Here is a 17,447-nt window from a genome sequence, read left to right on the forward strand (position 1 = left end):
ACAGAAACTGAGTAGGGAAACCCTATCTTATCGACAACCATGAAATGCATCCACACATAGCCAAGTAAGACTCCGAGATGAATCCTACAATGATGACCACATCCTATTATACAACTAATTCCAACAATGTACGGTAGGAAACCACAAAACAGCGACTTACCTAATGACGCGGACCAACGGTGACACGAACGACGACCACGCACACATCCTTCCTATGCAACCCCGTCTTTCCCATGATTGAGGTTTAGGCTACATGTATGAGAGTGTGTTAAAGTAGGGGTGATTGGAGAGAGGGGTAGGCTAGGGTTAGAGGAAGAGAAACTGTCGAGAAATGAGAAATAGAATGAATCTCGCGAACTTGCGTTTTTATATCAATGCGCCAACAGCAGCCATACTCGGTCGAGTAATGCCATACTCGGCCGAGTAGACTCTACTCGGTCGAGTATACACAATACTCGGCCGAGTAGTCCCTGCTAGGTCGAGTAAACTCTCTTGTAACACACCTATCCTAACCTAGGCCCTCACCTATCTCTTCCTAAAGGTCCTTCCTGGTCAAAGGGCGGGTCAAAGGAGTCTTTAAATATCCTGGGTATTACAGGGTTTGTCCCTTCCTTGCTAATGTCCTTTGTTTTCTCCAAACGCTTATTAGGCAACCGACTAACCTCTAGACAATAGCTTTTTGGAGTGATAGTCACTCTGTCTTTGGGCGGTCGAATTCAAAACCCTGTGGGGGCCCAATTCGATGGATCCCTTTTGAAAGCACATCGAAGGGGTACGCCTCCATCAAATTCCTTGGTAATTCAACAATTCAAAACATTTGAGGTTTCTTTGTCAATTAAAAACGATTCCACATTACAAAACTTTTGGAATGAGCACTTCAAACTTATTAGTGAAAATGATTTTTGGGTTGCCAAACCACCAAGTCAATCAAGGTCCCTTGGAAAAGTTAACCAAATCCGTTCACATCCTAGGGTTAGATAGGTGACTCACATGCAAACCCTTGACTAGGCCTTAGTCTATGGGACAAAAGATACTAGTATTACATAACCTAGGGTGTCTTGGAGGTATTCTAGCAAACGAAGTATCAAGGACAAAAAGTATCTACAATGGCCTTATATACACTCGTCAAGTTTTCCAATTAAGCATTTTCACAAAATTTTACCTAAATGCAACTATATGCCATGATGCAAGCTATATATAAACATCCTAATGCAAATACTCTGCCATCTACATGCCACAAAAACTAATGCAAGCTCCTAACAACACATAGGCACAAGAATCACCACAATCTCCAAAATATACTTCATATCCTCAACATACAAGCCCAACCTCCTAAAATGTGGGAAATGAAAAGAAATGAGAGGGAAATAAGGATTGGAGCGATCATACCGTGGTGTCTTCATATTCCCTTTGTAATGTCTCAATGAAGTGATGCGCCTATGTGAGAAGAGAACGGGAGCACACATATATAAAATTTTACAATAATAAGGTAAAAACATGTTTTTGTCTTTTGAAATATTCAATTTTTTTGGAATTTTTGATTTTTTTTGAAAGGAAGGTGCAATAACATGTTTTTAGAATTTTCAAAATTTTTAAATTTTTATGGTTTTTATATAATGAATACCCTCCCCACACCTAAAACGTGACATTGTCTTCAATGGAACAAATGTAGGGAGGGAACTAAAATGCAAGTAAAGTATAAGTAAGTAAGGGAAGAGAACATATACAATTTGGTGGTTCTTGAGGAACTCCACCAAACCTCTTAGTCAAAATTTTGTTGCTAGAATATCCAAGTGGCATGATCCATGTCACTCAAGGCACGGAGGAGTCGGTCAAAGGCTCTAGCGAAAGCATCAAATAGACACAAGTAGTGCCAAGCTATCATGAACCACCACCAACTAGTTTTCCAACACTTCTTTTCATGGTTTTTTCTACCCTTCTTGGTACCGTTTATCGGGTCCTCTTGGTGACTAGGACACTTCATATTGGAATGGTAGCTAGGAGGTAAGGGGAACGGAATCTCATAAGCTTCAAAAGTTGAGGAAATCTTGTTATAGTCTTCATGGCAAGGGAAATGGCGGGGAGTAAGAGGTGGAGGAGTCAACTTCTAAACATTGAGGTTCAAAATGCTATTATTCATACCATATTTCTCTTGACTCTCCATATGAACCGAACCATTTCTGGAGAGGAGAGCTTCAACTTCTTCCAAGCTATTGTCAAAAATACTAACGTCGTAATTCTTCTCATGCTTCCTCAACTCTCCATGAATGGCATGTTCGAATTAATCAACCTCCATTTCCCAACTTTTTTTTCCCTCTCCACACTCGCCATTGATAAGCACTTCTCCTTCAAGTATTTTGGAAGGAGATAGAATTTGGAGGTCTTCCTCATCATCATGAACATCCCAAATAAGGGGACCATGTTCTTCATAACTTCCCTCCCCACACTTATCATTTTGCAAGGAGTCTTCATAAGTGTCCCAAATGGGAGGGCCAAGTTCATCTTCGTCATTTGGTCCATGACCAATCAATAATTCCCAATCTTCATCATTTCTCTCATTCTCAAATACATTTTCAAAAATATTCACCGAACAACCTCTCTCAAACATAGGCTTGGAGGTGCCTCCCGTCTAAGAGAACTCAACTACATTCTCTCCCATTTTGAACGAGAGCTTCCCCTTCTTCACATTGATCACAACTCCTCGGGTTCCCAAGAAAGGCCTTCCAAGTATGATAGGGGTTTGTTAGTCTTCTGGGATGTCCATCACAACAAAATCCGCCGGAATGTAGAAATTTCTAACTTTGACTGGAATGTCCTTAAGGACATCTTGGGGATATTGAACCGATCGATTGGCAAGTTGAAATGTCATAGAAGTGGAAATCATGTTACCAAGACCAAGTTTTCTTGCAATAGGGAGTGGCAAGATGCTCACGCTCGCCCCCAAATCACATAAGGCTCTCTTGATGTTTACATTGCCTACCTTGCATGGGATAGAAAAACTACCCGGGTCTTGCAATTTTTTCGGCATGGGATTGAGTAGCACCGCAATACATTCTCCCGTCAAAGTTACTGGCCCATCACCTCCAATACCTCTTTTCTTTGTCAACACCTCTTTGAGAAATTTGGTGTAGAGTAGCATGTGTGTCACTACCTCGGTGAAAGACAATGAGACTTCAAGTTTCTTCAACGTATCCAAGAACTTAGAGAATTTCTTCTCCTCGTTCGTTGCTCTTTTTCTATTAGGAAATGGTATTGGGGGAATATAAGCCTTGTTAGAAGATGAGGCTTGCTTGGCGTCATCTATCTTTTTGGCTTCTTTTTCTTTTTCCTTGCTAACCACTTTGTCAACCACAATTTCTTCCAAGACGAAATGTTCTTCATCTTCAAGTTGTTCACTCACTTTCCCTTTCTTGAAGTACTCAACTCCTCCTCCCATTTCATCTTTCTTCCTCCTTGGTTATTCCAATTATTTTCCGCCTCTCAAGGTAACCGCATGGACTTGTTGATGAGGTGGTGGTCCGTCTTTGGCGTTGGAACCTTGCATTGGAAGTAAGTGTGGCCTTCTTGGAAGATTAGTGATGCGTGTCATTTATATGATGTTTTACACCTCATTTTACACGCATTTCAGAGCTCATTTGTGTAGTTTAAGCAACCATTTCCCCTATTTCCGTGTACTTTCGTGTTTTTGTACATTATTGCAGAAATGTGAAGAATTCAACGGAAATCAAGCTAAATCCGTCCCCGAGTATCCTGTATTGCATTTGACGTGAAGTATTCACTTAAGGAACGAGCTTGGTGCGCATTTCAAGGCCCAAAAGACAAATCCACGAGAAGTTAAAAGCGGACTACCAGCTAAAGCAGTCGATCGACTGGCCCCCTTAGTCGATCGACCATCCCACGGGATCCAGAAGCTACTGTTCAGCTCAGAGCAGTCGATCGACCGGTTACCTCAGTCGATCGACCAAGCCGCTACTTCAGACGAGAATTAAAAGATCGAGATTTATCAAGCCCATGAGTTATTAGGTTTAGGAATAATAGCTGCGTACTTTTCTTATATAACGTAGCATGAATTTTTAGAATATGGATCTAGCTTTTACCTCGTTTTACATTGAGTTTTAGTTTATCAAATAATTAGGGTTCTTAATATTATTTCGTACTAATACTTTTGCATTCGGTTCTTGGATCTCTTTCTGCAATTCAATCGGTATTCTTCTGCTAATAATTCAGTTTGCTTTATTATCGTTTTGTAGGATAGAATTGCTAGTTAGTTTCCCGAAACCGAACTACCGTTTATGTTAATTGTTTGTTCTATTGTTTCAAGCATGAATTCTTTTGCTTATTGCATTAATTTTATTGTTGCCTTTAATTTCAGTATGAGTAGCTAAATTGCTTGTGCTAGGATGTAGGGGAATTATAGTGTAGGCGGCAATAGAATGAACACGGCCTGAATCGCGTGTCAGTCGATCGACTGCCATAACTGGTCGATTGGCTGACCACGTGAGGTTTTACCTTCGTTTTAATTGTTTTAATTCTTTATTTGACGAATCGAGTGCACACGACTAGTTGAATATTTAGGATGTGACTGGCCCATTAGATCGAGAGATAGGGACAGTTGATTGACCACCAATTAAAATGACTAAACTATGCTGAGATCGAAGGTTAGGTAAAGTTTAGATTGTTAGTCACTTTTCAGGACGAGAGTCAGTATTAGTGATATTAGGGACTTATAGCGAGATCGAAAGATGCTATCTGTTGAGAGTGGACTGAGAGGACCTCTTGTTTTCCCGCCTCATGTGTTTGATTTAGACCGACTTAGTTTGCTGCTGCCGAAACTATAATGAACCGACCATCCTAGTACCCTTCTTTATTTTCGATTTAATATATTTCTTTAGTTTAATTTTTATTGTTATTAGCTATAGACCAAATTGAATCAACCCTCTTATTTGTTAACTTAGACTAAATTTAGACAACTTTTAATTACATTCGCCTCCTTGTGGTTCGACCCTGTTACCACTAGCCTAGGTTAGTTTTAATAGGAATTATAAATATTATTTTTGGTGCTCATAACGACGGGTATCAAATTTTGGCGCCGTTGCCGGGGAGGCAATTGTTCTAATTTTTAGTTGTTTATTTTTAGTCTTTATTAGTTTAAGGGACATCTGTTCCTTAAACTTTTCTTATATTCTTTTTGTAGTTTCTTCTTATGCGCAGGTCACAGGGTGGTGAACTAGTACCGTTCAATCCTGAGATTGAGAAATCCTTGCGCGAGTTGAGACGATCATCAAGGGTGTTGCCGACGAGAGGAAGAGCCGAGTACTGTCAAGTTACTACGAGAACGCTCTGTTCGAGGAAGATCCACCTACATCTCCTGCTTCTATTTCTTCAGCTGAGACAGTCACTTCTCCAGAAATTCCAGTCATGGCTGAAGAAGCAACTATAGCAAGTCATTCTGAGCCGACAGCTGAAAATCTTTACAAGGGGTTAGAATTACCTGGAGCTGATAGGAAATTCGAACCGAAGCCTTCCTATATCAACTTAGTTGAGAGGAACCAGTTTGGGGGAGCTGCAAATGAAGATGCAACCAAGCATATGGAGATATTTATCGATTACTGCTGCTCTATACCCCCGCCGACCGGTGTGACCCAGGACCAGATAAAGGAGACCATGTTCATATTCTCACTCCGTGATGCTGCAAGGGAGTGGTACAGAGATCTGGACCGAGCCGCTCATGGGATCACCGACTGGAATTCCTTAGCCCTGGCATTTTATAAGAAGTACTTCTCTGCCTCGAAGACGAATGCCATTAGAGCTCAAATCACGAGCTTTAAACAAGGTCCGGATGAGAATTTTCATGAGGCATGGGTCCGTTTCAAGAAGCTGGTGCGAACCATACCGCACCATGGGTTCGAAAAATAGAGTCTTTGCAATCGTTCTATAACGGGTTGTATGACGATCGAGGGCTATTTTGGATCTTTGCGACCAATGGCCGATTTCTTTCGAGAATATGGGAGAGACTAAGGGGTGGAAGATCATTGATGACTTAGCCACCCACAAGGTGAGTATGGGAATTCCGGGGGAATCAAAGGAGGAGTCTTGAATCTCCTTCAGTAGCTGCACTGAAGCTCTCACTGCGAAATTTGACAAGTATGAACTGGGAGGAGCTTCAAATGGAGGTATTTACCGGGTGAATCTTTGTTTCGAGACGGTCCTTTCGTCATAGAAGATGTGGAGCTGAGGGACATGTCTCAGAAAATTGTCCTAGTCCTTTTGAGTCTTGTGCTGCCTTTCAACATTATAGGCAGACAAACACCTACTATGAGCCTAATGTTCATCCCAACTTGAGGTGGAGTAGCCAGAATGTCCTAAATCCAACTCCACCTCCGCAGCAGCAAGCATATGTGCCCCCTCATCATAAGCAACAACAATATCAAAAACCGCCCCATGTGCCGCAGCAGCAACAATCCCAAAATTTTGAGTTTGCTGAATTGAAGAATATGTTGCAAAAGGAGTCCCAAGCTAGAGAGGCCGGAATGAAACTTTTAGAAAGCCAAATTGCTCAATTGGCTAGCAAGAGTACCACTCGAGCTCCAGGACACTTACCGACTCAAGCTGACCAGAAAGAGACCCTAAATGCCATTAATTTGAGGAGTGGGTCTACCCTGGATGGGCCTGCCATGGTCGAGGATGCCCCTGCAAAAGATGAGGCGAAACTGAGTCAGAATAAAGCTGTAACGAGTAATACAAAGAAAAAGGCGTCTACCAGGTATATCAGTCGATCGACTGATGTACCCGGTCGATCGACTGAAGTGCGGGTTACAGGAGCTTCTGGTCCTGTTCAAGTCAGTCGATTGACTGACCTCACCGGTCGATCGACTGAGATCGCTGCTGATAGTGAGCCTTTTCGTCCTCCGATGCCCGACAACTTGAGAGACCACTTATTTCGGGGTACGACAACTTCGAAAGTGTTGGGGCAAGACTCGAGTGCTGATGGGTCCGTCCCGATTCCGAAGTATGACCCAATGTCGATCAATGGTTCCTATTTGAGACGGTCTGAAGAGGGGTCAAACATCAATAAAGAGAAAGTGGTGGACTTTCAGCCTAAGTCCACAGATGCCGGCATGCGAGACTTAGAGGAGAGGGCTAAGCTACTTCTTTCAGCCCCTTATCCAGAGAGACTAGTGCCGAAAAAGGAACAGGTATCTTTCAATAAATTTGAAAATGTTGTTCATAGTCTTAACGTACAAGTACCTTTCCTTGAATTAGTGAATCAAGTGCCCGCTTATATGAAGTTCATGAAGCAATTGCTTTCTAAAAAGAGGTCACTTGAAACCGTGCATACCGTTGCACTGACTGAGGAAACTTGTTCTTATCTGACTCACACTGCACCCCATAAGCTAGATGACCCAGGTAGCTTTTCCGTTCCTTGTAATATAGGTACCTTCTCTATTGAGAAGGCATTATGTGACCTAGGAGCTAGTATTAGCGTCATGCCCTTGAGTCTAGCTAGAAAGTTAAAATTGAATAAGTTTGCAGTCACGAACATGACCGTTCAGATGGCTGACCGAACTGCGGTCCAGCCTATAGGAGTCCTAGAGGACATCCCTGTGCAAATAGGGAAGTTTTTCTTCCCTGTAGACTTTGTAGTCCTAGATATGCCTGAGGATGCCCACATACCTATCATTCTAGGTAGGCCATTTCGCACACCGCCGTGTGCGTTATTGATGTTGGTTCTGGGACCCTGACCTTCAATGTGGGGAAGCACTCTATTGTCTTCGCCCAGACAGCTAGGAAGAAAGACCCCATGTGGCCTGTCACCTGTAATACGGTTTCTGAAAAGAAATCATACTTTGTGCTTCCTGATATGCCTATCTCTACTCCTATTCCTGTTATAACACCTCCACCCCAGACTGGGAGCAAGAAGGAGGAAGATTCTGTTGTTTTAGACATTGCAGGAACTAGTTTGGGGAAGGAAGAGCCGCGGGTTGCTCCAGCTGTGAAGAAGCAAATCGTTTCGAGAGGCGGCCTTGGATGCCTAAGTTATGGCACTGATGAGGAGCTTGAAGATGAGCCAGCCAAAGTGAGACAGTCCGACTTGGAATTTGATGAGCCGGAAGAGGTCATTGATTGGGGAGATGACAAAGCTGTTAATCCGTCAAGCTCTACGGATGCTGAAGTTGAGAAAGGTGCAGCTGAGAAGATAAGAACCATTGAGGTTACCTCTTGTAGCCAGAAGCCGACGAAGTGGGCCATACCATGGCCGTTCTTGATCAACTATTAGTTGATCACATGCCTTACAAACATTTTATTGCTTTTTAAACTCTTTTTTGTTGCTTTTGTGAGCGCGAGACTTCGCATTTATTTTTGTTGCTTAGGATTTTTAAGTGCTTTAGACTTTATTCTGGGTTTTGCGCAATTTTGGGCGCGTATTATTGTGCATTTGCAGGTTTTAGACCTCATTGGTTCAAGTAATTGAGCAAATACGAAGAAATCTGAAGTTACAAAGAGATTTCGATCGATCGACCGTCCGTGTGGTCGATCGACTGGTCTGCAGTTCCCAGGAGGTACTGTTCCTTTCGCCTTGGTCGATCGATTGAGTGATATGGTCGATCGACCACCCTGCACTGCTGTACTTGTTCACGACCTCTCCCCTGCTGTGTTTGGTCGATTTGCGGACTTGAGGGAGTTTTCTACTCCACTTTATCTTCCGTCAAATTATTTATTTCTTCTATTTTTCTTAATTGTGCACGTAATTACCGCTTCATTATTGTCTTCTCGATTTTATGCGTGGTTTTTGTTTGTCTTTCAGGTACTTATTGGTAGCACTGTTGGCTACTGAAACCTCCTAGCTTATGCTGGTTTGGGGAGGTTTCCTTTGCTGCGCTTAAAGTCCAGTGAGTTTCTAAGTCTTTACTTCATATCGTATTCATTTGTTTTCTCGCAATTCCCGTTTCTCTTCTCTTTCATTACATGATTTTGCACAATGGGGACATTGTGCGATTTGGTTTGGGGAAGGGTTTTGCGTCACATATCATTTGCTTGCATTCACGTTTAGGGTTTTGCGTCACATATCATTTGCTTGCATTCACGTTTAGGGTTTTGCGTCGCATTTCATTTGCTTGCATTCACGTTTACATTATTGCCTTGCATTGTTTATTTCATTTCATATATATATACAAAATACAAAAAAAAAAAATTGAAAAATTTCAAAAATTCAAAAAATTGCATGTTTATTTTAGCATATAGGTCGAGTCGGAACGGTAGTATTTCAATGATGACATTGCGTTTGCACCTGTTTTGCCTAAGCCGTGCTAATTGACATGTTATTAGTAGAATCGTATAAGTGCATATCTACGAGTTTTCGTTAGTTATTTGCTGAACTTGAGACTTGACTTAGAATTTTGGCAAGCTACATCATATTTCTGAGTTGTTAGAGCTTATAACTGGTAACATCTATGACCAGTTTATCTAGGATATGAGTAGTACTCCTTATGAGACATGTTACATTAATGTGCATAAATATGAACTCAATTTGTTTAATACCTGTATGCATTCGGGTTGTGGTTTGTTGACACATGTGGTAGAGGTTTCCCTTTATTCGTTTTGCCCATAAGCTCCACACTGCCAAAAATAACCTTTTTGTCCCATTACTACATCCTACATTTAGCCTGTCCTTTGTCAAGCTAGTAGTTTATGTTCCTGGGATTGTTACTTAGTTTTTGGTAGCATTTGCTCTTATTTGAGATTTTGTTGGGAAGATGAAATAAAGGAGGAAAGAAGTTAAAAGAAAAGAAAAAAATAAAAAAAATGATTCGAAAAAAGAAAAAAGAGTTCTGTACTGTTCAAAGCAGTCGATCGACTGCCATCATTGGTCGATCGAATGAGTTCCGGAAGAAATCAATTCGCATAAATTCTAAATCTTTATCTTATGGCGATTTTTGCTCCCATGTTGCATTAGTATCTTATGGGGAGTTAGTTGATTACTTTTATACTGGAGACTGTGAGATTTGTGCTTGCTATAGCACCGTTTCGTTTGATTATGAGAAAGAAGAAGGATGTTGCCATATGGTTCCGTTTTGGTACTAGCTTGATCACCTGTACCTCCACTTTCCCATAAATGTTTTGCCTCTTCTTACCCATACCTCACATTATCCATATTTATCTCGGCATGTGTCATGGTCATTTGTTGGTTGGAATGCATATGTACGGTTATAGAGATTGTTTTCATATTAGATTGCAGCCATGTTCTTATAGGTCGTAGTTAGGTGAGAGTCTTTACAAAATGAATTCTTTCTATCCTCTTATATGTTCACCCGTGCTTATGTGTGATATGAGCGACCCATGAGAGTCCAATTTGATAAGTCTCTATAGTTGATGGTTCAGCAGTTTTTTTAACGACTTCATAACTTGGTTGCATGATTCATAATTGCTAATTGATTGTTGGTTATTTCATTAAAATGGTTTAGGCTTTACATGTTGTAATTCGCTCTGAGATTGAACTCGTTCCATTAGGTCATTAGATCGAGTCTAATTCTTGCTTGGGGACAAGCAAGGGTTTGGTTTGGGGAAGTTTGATGCGTGTCATTTATATGATGTTTTGCACCTCATTTTACACGCATTTCAGAGCTCATTTGTGTAGTTTAAGCTACCATTTCCCCTATTTCCGTCTACTTTCGTGTTTTTGTAAATTATTGCAGAAATGTGAATAATTCAACGGAAATCAAGCTAAATCCGTTTCCGAGTATCCTGTATTGCATTTGACGTGAAGTATTCACTTAAGGAACGAGCTTGGTGCGCATTTCAAGGCCCAAAAGACAAATCCACGAGAAGTTAAAAGCGGATTACCAGCTAAAGCAGTCGATCGACTGGCCCCCTTAGTCGATCGACCATCCCACGGGATCCAGAAGCTACTGTTCAGTTCAGAGCAGTCGATCGACCGGTTACCTCAGTCGATCGACCAAGCCGCTACTTCAGACGAGAATTAAAAGATCGAGATTTATCAAGCCCATGAGTTATTAGGTTTAGGAATAATAGCTGCGTACTTTTCTTATATAACGTAGCATGAATTTTTAGAATATGGATCTAGGTTTTACCTAGTTTTACATTGAGTTTTAGTTTATCAAATAATTAGGGTTCTTAATATTATTTCGTACTAATACTTTTGCATTCGGTTCTTGGATCTCTTTCTGCAATTCAATCGGTATTCTTCTACTAATAATTCAGTTTGCTTTATTATCGTTTTATAGGATAGAATTGCTAGTTAGTTTCCCGAAACTGAACTACCGTTTATGTTAATTGTTTGTTCTATTGTTTCAAGCATGAATTCTTTTGCTTATTGCATTAATTTTATTGTTGCCTTTAATTTCAGTACGAGTAGCTAAATTGCTTGTGCTAGGATGTAGGGGAATTATAGTGTAGGTGGCAATAGAATGAACACGGCCTGAATCACGTGTCAGTCGATCGACTGCCATACCTGGTCGATCGACTGGCCACGTGAGGTTTTACCTTCGTTTTAATTGTTTTAATTCTTTATTTGACGAATCGAGTGCACACGACTAGTTGAATATTTAGGATGTGACTGACCCATTAGATCGAGAGATAGGGACAGTTGATTGACCACCAATTAAAATGACTAAACTATGCTGAGATCGAAAGATAGGTAAAGTTTAGATTGTTAGTCACTTTTCGGACGAGAGTCCAGTATTAGTGATATTAGGGACTTATAGCGAGATCGAAAGATGCTATCTGTTGAGAGTGGACCGAGAGGACCTCTTGTTTTCCCGCCTCATGTGTTTGATTTAGACCGACTTAGTTTGCTGCTGCCGAAACTATAATGAACCGACCATCCTAGTACCCTTCTTTATTTTTGATTTAATATATTTCTTTAGTTTAATTTTTATTGTTATTAGCTATAGACCAAATCGAATCAACCCCCATATTTGTTACCTTAGACTAAATTTAGACAACTTTTAATTACATTCGCCTCCTTGTGGTTCGACCCTGTTACCACTAGCCTAGGTTAGTTTTAATAGGAATTATAAATATTATTTTTGGTGCTCACAATGACGGGTATCAATTAGTAGCCCCTTGGTTAGCCATATAAGAATCAGACAAACTTTGATGAGCTTGGACATTTGTGAGGTCGGACTTTAGAAGCTTGAATTGTTGGTCTACTTGAGCTTCTCTTTAAAGAGCTCTAGACTTCATATTGTTCAACATTTTTTCAATAAAGGAGTTAGGGTTGGGAAGTTCAATGAATGGAGGGGGTTGGAATTGTTGTTGTTGATTGGGAGGTGGGTAGTTTTGTTGTGGTGGTCTTTGAAACTCGGGTTTTTTTGGGGAAAGTATTTTTATGCTTGGTAATTAGGGTCGAAAGATTGACCGTCATAAAAAGGCCTTGGATATTGGTTCGGTAGGGCTCGGTAGAGGATTTCATGGCGTTGGTAGGAGAATTGCTTTGGTTGTTGATCTTGTAAAGCATAGCATTCTTGTGGGTAAGAGGGACATATATCATGGATGGGACCTATGCCACCAAAAGTCTCACAAATCGGTTGTAGAAGATATTCTATTGGAGGGGACCTTGGGTGAGTATGGAACCTTGGTGGAGATCTCGGTCCTTGAACATAATAGACCATGGAGTGACTTGGTCTCTCATCATGGTAGGCATTTTCATGTTTCTTCTCCTCCATAAGGCTATTAAATTTCTTTGACATCTCATCCAATTTGAGCTTGGTCTCCAATTCTAGCCTAGAAGGCCCTTTTCCTCTACCTTCACTTTCCCTTGATCCATAGCTATTTTCCATTTCCGAGATGTTTTGAATCATCTCTGTAATTGCCGCACTATTCATGCTATCAAAGCTGCCTCCGGAAGCCGCCACTATCATGTCCTTAAACCTTAAATCAAGAGTTTGAAAAAAGGTTTGGGTGGTCATCCACTTGGGAATACCATGATATGGACAAGAAGTAAGGAGGCACCTAAAGCGCTCCCAAGTTTCACTTAAGGTCTCAAGATCCTTTTGCTTGAAAGTTTGAATCTCATGTCTTATCCTTGCGGTCTTGGATGGAGGGTAAAACTTGTTGATTAAAGCCTTAGAAAGGCTAGCCCATGTAGTAAAAGTTCCCGGTTCATGAGAATTCAACCACTTCCTTGCATTGTGTTTCAAGGAGAAAGGGAATAGCATGAGAAGAATTTGATCGTCGGTTATACCATTATGCTTGATCATGCCCACTTTCTCTTTAAACATGACTTGATGTCCATGAGCATCTTCATTGTTCACCCCATGGAATATATCTTGTTGAATGAAGGAGATTACATGGTGATGGGGCTATTATTACCCCGTAATTGATTGCCGAGCAAGACCGATTAGGATCCGGCCTATTATAATAACCCATTGGTTGGTCCTCCATCTCGTCGTTCACAAGGTTAAATCTTGGTGAATTGGGTGTGTTTGGTGATCGTGATGAATCGGTGTTGTTGGTATGGTGTGAGTGTAATGAATGGGTGGGTGAAATTATGGGTGAGTTTTTTAGAGAGTTATGTGGTGGGATGTTAAGAGGAGGTAGGATAGGAGAAGAGGGTGATATATTTAACGGATCAATTGTGGACGTTGGTGTATTTGGTGGATTGAAGATGGGTGGAGATCTTCTCAAGGATGAAAGTGACAACCGTATTCTCGCCAGAAAAGTCTTGTCAATCCCTCAATCAAGAGGGAAAAGAGAACTGATACCGTCGTCAGGTACCAAAAATAAAATACCTAGTTACACTAACAGAAGCTAGCAGTAAGTAGGGTCGATCTCCACAGGGAGGCGGTTACTATCTACTTGTCTATTCGGTCTGTCTACGGTCACAAGATGGGAGTTTGATTGTTTTGACTAAACTAACGAGATTAAGGCAAGAGAAATAGAGATAAGAGAAATTAAGCAGAGAGAAAGGAAACTAGGATGTCGGTTCATCAATGAATGTCAATTAATTGCAGTTAAGGTCACAGATTAGTCGATGTGTCGGTCTAAGGGGCAATGAATATCTCCTTCCGGTCTCAATTCGCCCTAAAATACTATTAGCTTAGCTTTCGCCCTCACTAAAGCATTCTATTGTTCACTGCGGGTCTCACCCCTTCCAACCTTCCGGTCTAGGTCAAGGCTTACCAAAATTAAAAAGTCGAATTGCATCGATTCAATCAGCAAGATACAATTAAAGCAGCGATTAACAACATAGACAAAGACAACAACAACAATCTGTAAACTAATTAGCAATTAACATTCATTCATCGAATCCCCTTATCCTAGCAGGGAGAATTAGCTAGACATGGTAAAGGGAAGAATAAAAACAAAAAAAAGAGAAATAGTAAACATTAAATAAAGAGAAAAGGGAAAAGAGAGAAAATTACAGAGAAAAGATCCGGAAAATGAGAAGAAGCATTCAACAGTAGAAAAGGAAAAAGAAAAGTATTGTAAAGTAATGTATCAGATGATGGGGGAAAAAAAGATAGGAGAGAGTTACAAATGACGTCTCTCCTTCCTATTTATAAGAAATAGGAATTTTATTTGACCTAATGACGAATTAAAGCTAAAAAAGCCCGAGCCCAAAGAAAACCACTCGATCGAGCCCTTTAAAACTGCTCGAACGAGCAAACTGAAGCTCAAACCAATCGATCGAGTAAAATTACTACTCGATCGAGTAAACCCTAAATAGAAAATATTCGATCGACCATAATACATACTCGATCGACCTATTATTCCATCCAAAACCACTCGATCGACTAGTAAAGTACTCGATCGAGTGACATCTAATTTCAGCAGCTCATAATTTCGTTAGTTTCAGCTTTGACTTAACTTTTTAGCTCCCGAAACGGCTTCACGCATCCTGAGACAGCTGCATTTCCGCTCCAAAATCACTCTTCCTCTAAATGCATGCAAAACGGACGGTAAAAGGCTTGATTTCACTACTTTTTGGTCCATTCCTGCAAATAGAACAAAACAAGCCAAAGTAGCATATTCGGGGCATTTCGTAGCATAAAACTACGATAATAGCATAGAAATACGTGCATAAAAAGGCCAAAAAGGACTATATAAAATGCACGTATCAAATCTCCCCAAACCAAACCTTTACTCGTCCTCGAGTAAACTAAATGCAACTAATGGAACGAAAAAGATAACTCAGAGCCAGCTACAAATGCCCACTCAAACCAACATAATGCAAGCAAACTAACACTTATAGCAAGGCAGTCAAATGCAAACAAGTTATAGGATGTCTATAATAAAGCTGAACCGTCGACCTTGCAAGACCTTTAATAATGGACTCTCACGGGTCAATCTTCTCTCATGAAGCAAAGGGTGAACATATTAATATAAGAGAGAAAGAAGAAGAAGTCGCTCACCTAGACTACGACCCACATAAACATGCATGCAGCTGATATGATAGACAATTCTAGCTACCGTACACACATTCCAACCAAACAAGGTCCTGTCACAGCCGATGGCTTACAAAAGTATGGTAAAGTGAGGGAATGGGTAAGAAAAGGCAAAACATTTTATGGGAATGTGGAGGTATAGGCGGCCAAGCTAGTACCTAAACAAAACCATATGACAACATCTATTTCCAACTCAATTATAGAATTAAGCGCATATGCCCTTCATTTGGCACAAACTCGCCAAACCGAACTGAAAACGCTCCTCAATAAATGTAAATAAAGCATAGGAGCAGAAACCGTCTCATCAAACATCTTTTTTTTTTTTTTTTTTTGGTTTCTTTCTTTCATCATTTTTCGTCTTTTTTTTCAATTCTTTTCTTTTTCTTCTTTTTCTTTTTCACGTTTTTTTTCCTTCTTTTTTTTTCTTCATAAATTACCAACTCCAAATCAGTGGATACAAGGCAAACTCGGCACAATAAAATATATACCGCAAAAACATACACTAAACTAGCTTGACAAGGCAGACTAAATTTGGAATGTAGCTAAGGGTCAACATGCAAATTTGGCTAATGTGGAGTTAAATGGGTAAAAATGAAAGAAAGAGATATTGTAAGCACCTCCCTGCATGTGACACCAACCACTAACCCGAATGTATGCAGGCAAAAAGCAATTGAATTTCATATACGTGCAAATTGATGATACATGATATGCAAGGAGTAACTACTCACAATCCTACATGAAACTGGTCACAAATGACACCAGTTTATAAGGCTCTAAATCTTAGGAATTATAAGTAGCTTGCCAAAATTTTCAGGTCAAGTCTATTCATTCATCTAAATTTTAACATTAACTCGTAGATATGCAATAAGACAAGGCTAAATATATTAAGTTTTATGCAAGGCTTAAGTAAAAAAGGACAATTATAGTGCGATATCATCATAGGAATATTCCGTCCCGACTCAACCTATATGCTAAAATAAACGTGAAATTTTTGAATTTTTAACAATTTTTCAAATTTTTATGAGATTTTGATTTTTATGGAAATAAACAAGCAATGCATACAGAAATTAAACGTGATAACAGAAATGCAATAAAAACAATATGCAGACACGGATATGGATGCATAACCTCCCCAAACCAAACTGTATAATGCCCTAATTGTACAAAACATGGAAAGGAAATGAAAACTGAAAGAGAAAGAGTGTAGATGCGGAAAACTCACAAGAGTACGCAAAGTAGGGTCCTCCACAAACCAGCCAGCAACGTGGGAGGTCGCAAACAGCTGCAGAACAATGTCACAGGAAGCTAATCCAAGCAAAAGCACTCGATCAAGAGAGAATAACGGTCGATCGAGTGAACTGGCATCCTAAACAGCTCGATCGAGGAAATGGGCACTCGATCGAGTGGTCATCTTTTAGCAGGTACTCGATCGAGTAGAATTTGTGCTCGATCGAGTTAGAACAGCATTAAAAGTTCTCGATCAAGTACAAAAAGTACTCGATCGAGTCATCCTCAGTATGTTCCTGCAAAGACGTAATAAAATAGCCTACAAAACTAACAAGCCAAGCATAACTGATACAGTCTATGGTACGAAGACCAATTATTACAACTAAAATGAAATGAAATGTTTGAAAAACAACTAAAAATAAATCTCTGGGTTGCCTCCCGGGTAGCGCTAGTTTCAGACAGGTCCTAGCTCGACCTTCGTTTCTTCGACAAGCCTCTCTTAATTAGCCTGGTCAAAACAGCTCAAAGCGCGCAGCAACCGATCAAACAGCTGCGCATGTGCTATACAAAGCTGTAAGTAGTACCATGGTAAAACAGTAGCATAGGAAAATAAAATGTATAAACGTTTGAGTCTAGCAAATTTCCTATGACAGCTCCTAAATTTATCCACAAAATAAAGGAGCTCGGGAGCAATTATCAATAATTTAGAGTATCGTTTCAGATTAACAAGATTAAGATGACAAGTATGGTGAAAAATCATTAAATTACTTGTCCAACTGAGAGGGGGTATAGCATTAAAAGAAGAAACACGAG

The 17,447-nt window shown here is 40.2% G+C and overlaps 1 protein-coding gene and 1 non-coding gene across 2 annotated transcripts; one reads left to right on the plus strand and one right to left on the minus strand.

Annotated features, from left to right (window-relative positions):
- Nucleotides 1-2,743: 2,743 nt before the first annotated feature.
- Nucleotides 2,744-3,436, minus strand: LOC141627735 (uncharacterized). The gene has a single exon (XM_074440959.1). The coding sequence runs from the start codon at nucleotides 3,434-3,436 to the stop codon at nucleotides 2,744-2,746; it is 693 nt and encodes a 230-aa protein (XP_074297060.1).
- A 9,503-nt stretch (nucleotides 3,437-12,939) lies between these two features.
- LOC141635495 (small nucleolar RNA R71) lies at nucleotides 12,940-13,046 on the plus strand. Its single transcript, XR_012540179.1, has one exon. It is a non-coding gene; the product is annotated as a small nucleolar RNA R71 (small nucleolar RNA).
- The last annotated feature ends 4,401 nt before the right edge of the window (nucleotides 13,047-17,447 follow it).

Source organism: Silene latifolia, chromosome Y, assembly GCF_048544455.1.
Source record: "Silene latifolia isolate original U9 population chromosome Y, ASM4854445v1, whole genome shotgun sequence".
In the NCBI taxonomy this organism is placed as follows: domain Eukaryota; kingdom Viridiplantae; phylum Streptophyta; class Magnoliopsida; order Caryophyllales; family Caryophyllaceae; genus Silene; species Silene latifolia.

Bases quoted from the DNA above. Each gene is read 5' to 3' on its own strand.
- LOC141627735 (XM_074440959.1), bottom strand. From the start codon at position 3,436: ATGGGAGGAGGAGTTGAGTACTTCAAGAAAGGGAAAGTGAGTGAACAA.